The sequence below is a fragment of the Myxocyprinus asiaticus genome, chromosome 26 (assembly GCF_019703515.2).
Source record: "Myxocyprinus asiaticus isolate MX2 ecotype Aquarium Trade chromosome 26, UBuf_Myxa_2, whole genome shotgun sequence".
Lineage (NCBI taxonomy): Eukaryota > Metazoa > Chordata > Actinopteri > Cypriniformes > Catostomidae > Myxocyprinus > Myxocyprinus asiaticus.
In genome coordinates this window covers 25095676-25107661 of record NC_059369.1, presented here as the reverse complement: position 1 = coordinate 25107661, position 11986 = coordinate 25095676, and the positions used below count along the sequence as shown (strand labels likewise).

The window sequence follows — 11986 nt, the reverse complement described above, 5'->3', positions numbered from 1 at the left end:
AGGTTTAAGTGAATTGCTCATTTTTCAACGTTAAACGATTTGAGTTGAGGTGAATTGAGCGTTACAATCCATTAAAAAGTCAGGACTCTTAATGACACAACAGAATTAACTTTTTAATAATTATTAACAAGTATAGGTATTGTTTTACTCTCTCTTTTTTTTTTTTTTTTTTTTAAACGCATTTGTTCATAATTAATTCTTTTGTACATAATCTGGCGTGCAAGGCAAAGGTACACATGATAGAAAATAGATTTGCGCGGGGTCAGTCCATGTGTGTCTCAGGTGAGAGGGATTCAGTTCTTTGGTCTGATGTTTCTCCCTGTGTTGTGTGCTGCTCTGAGACTGTCTCCCCCCTCTCCTGGTTGGTCACTTGCTCACTGAGCTCAGATGGGCTCTGCTCTGATTGGCTGTCTGTGACTGTTGTGCTGTCCTTCTCATGGGTCTGTTCAGTGTTCTCGTCCCTCTCCACAGATTTTGCTGTAACATGATAGACACAATCTAAATGCGTAATAGAAGTGCATGAATGAATTATTAAGCACACATTTTAATGTTTTTTTAACTTTAAAAAAAATAAAAATAAATAAAATAAAATATATATATATATATATATTTTTTTTTTTCACACCACAAAACTAATTTGTAATAATTGGATAAAGGCAAAAAGGTGATTAAAAGTTAAAAGATTCTTTCATACAGTTGAAGTCAGAAGTTTACATACACTTAGGCTGAAGTCATTAAAACTACTTTATTAACCACTATACAGATTTCATTTGAGCAAACTATAGATTTGGCATTTAGTACATCTACTTTGTGCATGACACGAGTAATGTTTCCAACATTTAATTTTTTTACAGACAGATTGTTTCACTTTTAATTAACTATATCACAATTCCAGTGGGTCAGAAGTTTACATACACTACGTTACCTGTGCCTTTAAGCAGCTTGGAAAATTCTAAAAAAATTATGTCAAGCCTTTAGCCAATTAACTTCTGATAGGCTAACTGGAGTCAACTGGAGGTGTACCTGTGGGTGTACAGTACTGTGCAAAAGTCTTACGCACATTTTGCTTCACAAAAACAGTTGTCTTAAGATGATTATTTATATTTTCAGCTTTAGTGTGTCAATAGGAAATATACATTTTAGACTCCCAAACATTTCTTTTGCAAATAGAATAGAATAGAAGAACAGGGAGCCCTGCAACAGATGGCATTGACCCCACAGAGCCCCCCACTGAATATTGAGTCAGTCTGGGATTACAAGAAGAGACAGAAGCAACTGAGACAGCCGAAATAAATAAAAGAACTGTGGCAAATTCTCCAAGAAGCTTGGAACATCCTATCTGCCAACAACCAAGAAAAACTGTGTCCATGTGTACCTAGAAGAATTGGTGCTCTTTTGAAGGCAAAGGTGGTCACATCAAATATTGATTTAGCTTTTTTTATGTTCACTGGACATTGTATGACGTTAATTGATAAATGAAAACTATTTATGGCATTATTTTTGAAAACATCCTCACTATGCAACATTTTTCCCAAGTGCCTAAAACTTTTGCACAGTACTGTATTTTAAGGGATACCTTCAAACTCAGCGCCTCTTTGCTTGACATCATGGGAAAATCTAAAGAAATCAGCCAAGACCTTAGAAACAAAAATTGTGGCCCTCCACAAGCCTGGTTCATCCTTGGGAGCAATTTTCAAACACCTGATGGTAACACATTCATCTGTACAAACAATAGTACACAAGTATAAACACCATGGGGCCACACAGCCATCATACTGCTCAGGAAGATGACACGTTCTGTCTCCTAGAGATGAACATAGTTTGGTGCGAAAAGTGCAAATCAATCCCAGAACAACAGCAGTGGACCTTGTGAAGATGCTGGAGGAAACCGATAGACAAGTATCTATATCCACATTAAAACAAGTCCTATATCGTCATAACCTGAAAGGCTGCTCAGCAAGGAAGAAGCCACTGCTCCAAAACCAGCATATAAAGCCAGACAACAGTTTGCATGTGCACATGGTGACAAAGATCTTACTTTTTGGAGAAATGTCCTCCTTTAACTTTTTGACCATGATGACCATCGTTATGTTTGGAGGAAAAAGGGTGAGGCTTGCAAGCCGAAGAACACCATCCCAACCGTGAAGCATGGGGGTAGCAGCATCATGTTGTGGGGGTGCTTTGCTGCAGGAGGGACTGGTGCACTTCACAAAATAGATGGCATCATGAGGAAAGAAAATTATGTGGATATATTGAAGCAACATATCAAGTCATCAGCCAGGAAGTTAAAGCTCGGGTGCAAATGGGTCTTCCAAATGGACAATGCATACCTCCAAAGTTGTGGCAAAATGGCTTAAGGACAATAAATTCAAGGTATTGGAGTGGTCGTCACAAAGCCCTGACCTCAATATCATAGAAAATTTGTGGGCAGAAATGAAAAAGCGTGTGCGAGCAAGGAGGCCTACAAACCTGACTCAGTTACACCAGTTCTGTCTGGAGGAATGGGCCAAAACTCCAGCAACTTATTGTGAGACGCTTGTGGAAGGCTACCCAAAACATTTGACCCAAGTTAAACAATTTAAAGGCAATGCTACCAAATACTAAAAAAGTGTATGTAAATTTCTGACCCACTGGGAATGTGATGAAAGAAATAAAAGCTGAAATAAATAGTTCTCTATTATTATTCTGACATTTCACATTCTTAAAATAAAGTAGTGATCCTAACTGACCTAAGACAGGGAATGTTTTCTACAATAAAATGACAAGAACTGTAAAAAACTGAGTTTAAATGTATTTGTATGTAAGGTGTATGTAAACTTCTGACTTCAACTGTAAATGTACAATTTAACCTACAATCTTTGTCAAATAAAAAGTACATGGACATGTTATACAGTATGTTGACTACCATCACATCTAAAATTGTACAAAGAGATATTTTATAGATATTGTTGAAACATAGATCTTGACTTTCTGTCTCTTCCTCAAACACACACACACATTCATTCTCAGAGTTCTTGTCATGTTGGAGTGCCACCTCACTGCACTAATCTCTTCCTTCACTCACCTTCCTCACCCTCTGGTAAATCCTCTGAGCAGGGCGTCAGTTCCCCCAGGTTCACTTGCTTCCGACCAGGTGACCTCTGCCATCTTGGCAATGCAGCCTTCAGCTCTGAGAGGGCCATAACAACAATCCTTATTATTTAATAGTGAAAAGAAGCATATGAACTGCTTTCAGGAATCGAAAAACAACAATTACAAATAGAAAGGGGGAGGGGGGTTACTTTTCACAGATGACAATGAAGCAGTAATTTGACATAACAACTATAGATTAAAGTGTTAACACTTTACAGTAAGGTTCCATTCATTAATATGCATTAATGTATTAGGTATCATGATCAAACTATTAACAATATATATTTTTTTACAGTATTTATTCATCTTTGTCAATTTAAGGTAATAAAAATAGAATTGTTCATTGTTAGTTCATAGTCTTAAAAACATTTATACAACTTTTGATTTTTAAAATCTGTATGTTGAAATTAACGTTAAGATTAATAAATGCTGTAAAAGTATTATTCATTGTTAATTCATGTTAACAAATAACCTTATTGTAAAGTGTTACCAACTGTGTTATTGTATCATTACTTTTATTTATGAATAGTGTGATATTACAGATTATATGAATAAAAAAGTTTTCTCTTAGTAATGCTTTACTCATGCGTAATCTCATGCTTTGACTGGGGGAAATATAATAATTTACACACAAAAAAAAATCAGTACTGTGTGTAGTGTTCTCAGTGATGTTTTGTCGCTCTGCGGATGCCGTTAAAACCTCGGCTGAGCAAAAGAGCAACTGACCCATATTGTTGACTACAGGTAATTTTGTGTTTGTGTTCTGACATGAATCACTTGTGTTGCCGTATTTCTCACTTGTAAATCACTGTGTAATCACTGGATGTAAATACTTTGCACACAGAGGAAGCCTTACACAATGGAATAGCAGTGCTCGGGCGTTCTGCAACTTCTGCAACGATCGTGTGTATTTACACATTTTATGCTCTTAACGGAGGTCATTTTTATATTTTAACTAAGTACAATCACATTTGTTGTGATAAATGGCTTTATTTAAGAAAGAATAGTAGTCTGCTATAACTCTTGACACTTTCGCCACACTCTCAACACATAACTCTTTTGTACTTGCTTGTTTTGATTATTCAGGTGGTTACCTCCCCCCCATCCCCCCTGGAATCTACACCCTTGGCTCTGGTCATCCTGAAATAACACTGCCCTGAAAATCTTAAACCTGCACAGAGTTTGCAGATCAAATAAGTCGAATAGAAACTTGAACTGTGCCAAAGAGCAGGTTTATTGACACTTTTGAAAAATATCTTATAGATCTGCATAGTAAAGACATAAAGATGGAGGAACACACACACACACATAGTGCTCCCGGAACTGTGTGACGCTGTCGCTCCCAGACATGAGATAAGTTCCTCAAGTGTTTTGTCTGTGTGCTTGAAACCTTGAGTAGTTTAGTAATAAAAGAGTCACATTGGCTACAGTTTATCCAGAAGTAATGATTTTGTTCTTTTGAACACATGGGATGGAAAACGCAGCTTTAATCACACATTGTTTTTATGATGTTATTATAGTTTTACAGAATTAGAAACAGGATTTATCTGCAGGGGATATTGATAAGACTGCTGAACAGCCACAGCCTTTCATAATCAATCCAAACATAGTTATATTTTTATACTGTTTATCATATTTATAGTATTTATACTATTTACATATAGGTTTCTTAAGTGTTCTTGATTTAAATGTATTATTTAATTTCTTAAATGTTGGTTTGTTTTTTAAGATTAACTTCAAGATTATTTGTGATTCTTCTTTCCTCTACTCTGAAGCTGCAGATAATGCATTTAATGGACTGCAATTGCTGCATTTGATACACTTTGACTTGAGTCATACTACATTGTGTGGAATCATTAGTAAGAAACATGGGCATTTAGTTGACATATTCAAGACTCACCCTCAGGGTCAAGGATTGCGGCGTGTTGCTGGAGATAATCCTCGTGGACAGACACGGCACGGCGTTGAGGAGAGGGCTTCATGCGGGGCCGCGGTATAGGGAGGGTCTCTGTGAGAGGTGAGAGCCACAGTCAGTCTGTATCCATTCCCATAAAGATATCGACACAAAACAGCACTGGGTTTGTTTTGTTTTTTGTTTGTTTTTGGGGGGGTCTGAATTTTTAGAGGTTTTGACAGTGAGTACTGACAAGATTCAAATGTGCGACCAGCACAGTGTCTTCTATCATCTGATCACAAATTGCGTAAAATATTTACATCAGGGTGGATATTGTGTTTGTGTGGAACATCATTGTATTCAAAGAGTAAAACTGCTGGACTGCTCAGCATCCACAGAAACTGCTGAGACATTGGTACCGCTTGACACCACCAAGGGACATTCAGCTTATTACATTATCACAATATTCATATTCTCGGTTATGTGGTTATTGCACTAAGATGACATTTGAAGATACAACGTGGCAGTGATGGAAAGAGTACTTGAACAAACACTGAAATAACAAATGCATTTTCATCAGAGCCCATTTGCTGTATCAGGCTTACAAGCATTGAATTACATGACTAATGGGATAGCTGTAATTGAATTGTCATTGGCCAAGCTAAATAAGACGCAGCACACTCTGAGAGCTTTAAGTCTGGCCATCAAGGGAGGTGTTGAATGAAAACAGACACTAGTTGAGTCATTATGTGGCACTACTGTAGTATAACAAATTTGTTTAGACAGTGATGCATATCATGATGGCCAAGCGTGAGTGTACAGATGAGACAAAGCAAGAAAGAAAGAAAGGACAAGGGGGCCTTGTCCTACAAGGGGGGCTCAGTAAACTTCCAAGGGGGCCAATTTTATTTTTAAAATATTTAGAAGAAACAACATTATTTTGAAAGAATTTAACAATTTAAATGCTAAACCTGATAAAAAACCAAGATATAGAGCAGCATATAAAGGTGGCGTCTCACTAGCCAATTTTTCCAATGATTTTCATTAACATAATCACCAGCCAGGCAGAGGGAGACAAAGCGAGCGTCTCTCAGCAGGAGGTGTTAATCACTTGACTGTTGGGACTCCCTGCTAAGTTAATGGCTTCAAAGACTGAAAAAACACATCTGTTTTGTTTGAAAAAATCATTCTGTCACTGAGGCAGGGTCTTGTGTTCTCGTCAAGTGACCAATGAGCTTCTTCTTTTAATGAAGAACGGACAAGACGTCAAGCTGATGTGAATGTTTTCATTGCACTCAGATGCAGTGCTTGTCACCAAGCTTTTTTCTTGCACTAAAATGAACCACAACAGTCTGTTTTTATTGGATGCATTTCTTGACACACTGAAAGCTGCATATGTACATGCTTTCTACAGCAAGCCTTGATTGGATAAATAAACAATCACGCACTTTCACAAGGAAAAATTACTCCATCTTCATGAAAGACTATTAAAAGCAAAACATTTCTGCTGCCCAGATCTTTGCACAATGTGACTATAAATGTGTAAAAACTTTTACAGTTAATACTTGGGTCTTATATTATATGATATAATGAAAACATAAGCTTTATATTTGTATACAGCTTTAGATTATATAAATATATTGTAGTCTACATTTATATAACATTATGTATAATGTTTTATTTTAGTTCACGGTGCTTTAATATACTTTTGAATAGTTCACTTTCTACCAAATGACACGTTTGTTGCCCAGCTCCTTGCACTATGTGACAATAGATGTGAAAGAAAAGGATGCAATTTCTTGTTGTTATGGATTCTCAATAGGACATGTCTTTAACAAACAACCAAACATAGCAGATGCTGCAGATTCTTGGAGCAATATTGAAAAATACCTGTGTATTCAAAAGCTTCAGGTTGATTGGCAGTGAAAATGGGGCGTGACAGTGAAGCGCTGAGAAATGTCAAAGGCAGTCGTTAAGTGTGACACCTTCCCTCCATTTTTAGTGTGACAAACTCACTGATTAGGAGGGCAAGATCAGCGAAAACAGTCACTAAGTGTGACACCCCCCACCCAAATCGAGTTGTACATAGTCTGCTTGTGTGGAGCCAGCTTAAAGGAGCTCAATTTTTTCATACAAACTTTGTGAACAAAATAGATAGCACTAGTTTTTGTTTATAAAAAATTTCACAAAACAAGCACCACTGTCATAATTTCAGAAGTAAATATAGCCTATAAAGGGGGGCCTTTGAATATTGTCTTTGACAAATGAGGGACTTCAGTTTCAAGGTTGAGAACCACTAGACTAAAAAAAGGGCCCTTATTCTATTAAAATAAGTTTACGACAGCATATTAAGTAAAAACCGGCTTTCCAAGACCAACGTGTTCTATCATCCCCACTAGTCTGACAATCAGACAAACCTTCAGTGACAGATTGTGCTCTCTCTGCACGCTCCCTGACGTCCGTGCTGAGACTTCTCCGTGGCGAGGGGGCTGGGGGGGTCTCTTTCCGTGAAGATGGGGTTGGGGGCTCCTTCTGCTGAGGCTGTGAGATCGAGATGGTTTCTGGTGCCTCTTCCTGACCATCCTGAGATGGGCTGGGTAGCTTGGGAGTGGGTGTGGCTGCCCAGGCTGCCTCACTAGCAGGAAGAAGAACGGGCTTGATGGCCGGTTTAGGGGGCAATGGGCCTGTAGGACGCTCTGGGAGTAACAGCCTTTCTGTACGGTGGAACTCCAGAACACTCTGGGTCACTCGGGTTGGTCGCCTTGTGTCTAGAGAAAATAGGAGGTTTAAGAGGAAAGTTCAATCATCCTTCTGTTGTTCCAAACCTGTATGAATTTCTTCCGTGCTTTTTAAGTGCTACAGAGCCACAGGGTTTACACCTTTAGTGGGAATCAATCTACAAATGGCTTACTTGTAGTTGTAATGCATATCAGGCTGGGATAGGAGGAAGTATTTTTTTAACATTCAAAAAAAGATCACACTTCAGCTGTGCTTTGGTCAGATGAGAATTGTTAAGGATGGGTGATTCATTTATTACCTGATGAGGTGGACATTGTGCGGGGTTTCATAAATGTGGGTGGTGGCTCAGGTTTGTCAAGTATTGCCCCTATAAAAACAAGCACAGTGTACTGCATAAGAGAGCACCAACAGAGAGGAACTATATCAACAGAGCCATGCAAAAAATGCTGCACATCGACATGAAATTCCTGCTGAGCTGTGCTTATGTATACAGTAAGAATAAATACACTGAAACTAGCTTAAGGAAAAGGCTTTTATGGCAGAACCTGCAGACAGCAGTGAAACTGCATTAGAATTATTAACACAATGCTACAATGTATTCTCGATGTTTGTCTGTTTTAATCATTGGAGAAAGTGCAGACATGTAGCCTTTTGCCAAGCTGAGAAGAAGAAAAACAGTTCCAACAGCTTTAAGTTACATAAACAAACACAGTGCTAAAAATATGACAAGAATTGGTAAATCTGACCCCTGATGCCATTAAAGGTTCTCAGCATTATCAAGCACATGTTTTTTACATTTACACTGATTCATTTAGCAGAAGCTTTTATCAAAAATGACTTGCAAATGAACTACACATATACTTTAACTATTAGAGGCAGAAGGTCAGAGCTGATCTAGCAATCTAGCCATTATTCACCTTTGTGTTTAATATAAACAACTGCCTCTGAATACCCCACATTACCCTCCAAAACCCCATTTGTACACTTAAAGCTGAAGTGCGACACTAGCGCCACCAAACGTAATTGCAAAAATAAATGTTGTTTTCAAAACAGAGTATACCCCCGTCTGCCGTTGGTCAAACAAAGAGATAGTTCCGCCTCCAACTCACGCCATTGGTTGAGTAACATTGTTGGGACGGGTCTAAGGCGGGTCTAAACAAACAGAGCAATTTTCAAATTGCCACAGAAAGACAGTGCTTGTAGTTTGAGAAAATCAACCTACGAATGGCTTACTAATAGTTGTCTCTGCATATTAAGCTTGGATAGGAGTATTCTGACACAGAAAAACTTACATACATCAGCTTTAAGTCACATTTAAAATGCATGAATTCCACTGTATTAAGTAATAAAACCAAGTGGCATTTATTTTAACGTAAGATATCTCAAGCACCTAAAGCAAAACATTTCACCAAAGGAAGTTTACTAGTTTTATAAGTGATAAAACAATAGATATACTGTTGGAAATGAAGATTTAAAAAAAAATATTTCAACACTTTCTGGTTGTCAAACTAAAGGTGCGGTTACATTCAACTTTGTGTTCCATTAACTTCCATTCAAATACTGTACATTTGAACGCGGAAGAGCAAAAACACAAGCACATGCGAAGAAGTTTACTCCGCTGGGTTCCAAACTTCAAGTTTGGTGAACTCTGCCCTGTGAATTTCCAAAGCGAAAAGTCTTCACCAGTAGAGGATCTAAACATCACACACTGACCTCTTGGCTCAATACAAAAAGAATTCGAACTAGATGGTAGATGATAGAATTTTTCTTTAAATGTACTATTAATTGTGACTTATTTTTTTATTAAAAGCTGTGGAGCGTGACATCATACCCTGTTGCTCATATTCATTGCAGGGTCTGAGGAAATTTTGCCTGATTAAAGCCTAGTGTGACCGCATCTTTACTGGAACATGTCCATAATTAGTGTGATGAACTACACCTATGGCCACCCTATGACGATGCATCATAATTAAACATGTCTGATTAATCGACCGGATCCAGATTTTCAGTGTTAATCAAGAAACATGAGGGTAAAATCCAGGAAAGATAACATTAGTATCACACATATGCCACACCATCACATGACTCTTGAGCTCAAGTCACCTGATACCACAGAGCAGGAAATCAGAGATTACCACTGACAACACACAAATCTGCAGACACAGCACTAACAATTCGGCAAATTCTTCAGAATCCCAAAGCAGAAATCTACAGTCTATTCTATAGCAATGGAGAGAGCAGAGAAATGTGTCTTACCCTCAGAATTGGCTTTTCTCAGCTCCTCATCCTTGCTCTGTAAGGGGATAACACAGGTTTAATTGAGATGCCTACTTCATAAATGTATAATCTCTAATTCACTCACACCCTTTTACATGTAAAGAGCAAGCCTTGATTCTGATACTGTGGTTTTAGCTGAGTGGACAAATATTAACAGATAAAGGTGTTTTTGCTTGATATGATGCCCTTAAGTAGCAACAAATCCGATAAGGGTGAATTATTTACACACATTATAAAGTTTAAAAGGTCTCCAGGGAGCTGAGTTGTTCGATAGCTTCGTTTTAAAGGGGAAAATATGTTTCAAAATGAAAAGCCAGACTGTTGACATCATTTAAAATAATGGGCCCTTTCACAGAGTTTGATGACACATTTCCACTTTCATTTAGCAAATACTAGCATAATACAAAAAATAAATAAATAACCAGAAGCAAAGACAAGTGTTTAAAATCACACTAAATGATCAGTCACACAGGAAATACCCACACAGACCTGACTCTGTTTGGAGTCAGTAGGAGATGTTTTGGTGACTCCCATGCGGTGAAGCATTACATGGAGACGCTGTTCAAAGCTGGACGAGCTCTCTGATGCATGTTTCTAAAGAGTGACCAGAACAACAAGAGCTTCTTAAGACATCACTGTCCAAACAGCACATAAAACTTCCCTATCAATATTTATGCTTGTAACGTTTACAGCACTTTTTAGGAAGTGATCTAAGCCAAATATGAAATAGGCAATATACACCTCTATAAAAGTTTTCATCCTCCCATCCAGAGTGCTTTTGGGTTAAGAGAATATTTTCAAAATATATAATTGAATAGCAGACACTGGACAAACAATTTAATACTGACTCACTGTCTTCAGCATTAGCCCGCAGAAACAGCATATTTACAAATGGCATATGCTGAAAGAAGAAAATTTTCAGCCAAATGTTTATAGCATCTTTCAGATGTATTTATATTAAATTGCACTGAAGAATATCAGCTTAATACTATTCTCAGCATGCACCAATATTCAGTGTTCCACACACATTCCTTATAGAGAGCAATAACAGTGTCAGTCAATAATGTCACAGACTGCTCTGACAACAAGAAATGTAATCACACAAAGAAGTGATTTCACACTAACAGAAAAGTACCAATTACCATAGTATTTTGTATATGTAGCCTAACATGGCATGATAGGGTACAACGGGGCTAAAGGCTCCGTGGGGTAAAAGTCTCCATTGATTTTATTTTCTCCCAAAACACCAAATTTATGTTGCTAATGAAAATCCCTGAAATTAACACTTTTTTTTTGTTGTTTTTTTTTAGACAAAATACTTATCAAATGTCAAATGTGTTTGAAATTAACAGGAAACGGTTGCCTTTTTCTGCAGTAGTTATTTTTAAGTATTATCTTAAATTGCTACTCAGAGCATCTTGGTCTCTCAAAATTATTTGAATTAGTTGACAATTTTAGCACTATAACTATTGCCCTGTTATCTACACGCTATCACTTTAAACCTCCTAGGGGCCTTTTACCCCAAGTGTTTTACCCCAAATAACAGAACAACCTTCCGTTATTATTTCTTTTCACACAAATTATGTTGCTCTATCAATATTCAATAAAATATATATATATATATATATATATATATATATATATATATATATATATATTTTTTTTTTTTATTTTTTTTTTTTTTTTTTCTTGATAGATTATGTGACCAGAAAAAAGCAACATTTCCTTAAGGGGTGCCTTTAGCCCCGATGTACCCTATTATTTGAAGTATATGGTACACGAAAGGTAATCCTTCAATATCACAATATGGTATTGCCACAGTCCTTTTATCTACAACATTCTTTTGCCAACCTCAAATTAAAGGTCTAAACGGCCATCAAAAAATAAACAATAATCAGTAAACATCACTAGTGGTCAACCAATATGTTTTTTTTAATGGCAGAT

The 11986-nt window shown here is 37.2% G+C and overlaps 1 protein-coding gene across 1 annotated transcript in view; it reads right to left on the bottom strand.

Moving 5' to 3' along the window:
- Nucleotides 1-92: 92 nt before the first annotated feature.
- LOC127417088 (capping protein, Arp2/3 and myosin-I linker protein 2-like) overlaps nt 93-11986 on the bottom strand; it is a 52048-nt gene continuing 40154 nt past the window's right edge. Inside the window, 7 exon segments of the mRNA XM_051656809.1 lie at nt 93-477; nt 3065-3169; nt 5033-5140; nt 7444-7794; nt 8064-8132; nt 10022-10058; nt 10532-10636. Coding sequence (XP_051512769.1) covers nt 263-477; nt 3065-3169; nt 5033-5140; nt 7444-7794; nt 8064-8132; nt 10022-10058; nt 10532-10636 — 990 coding nt within the window. The 3' untranslated portion in view covers nt 93-262.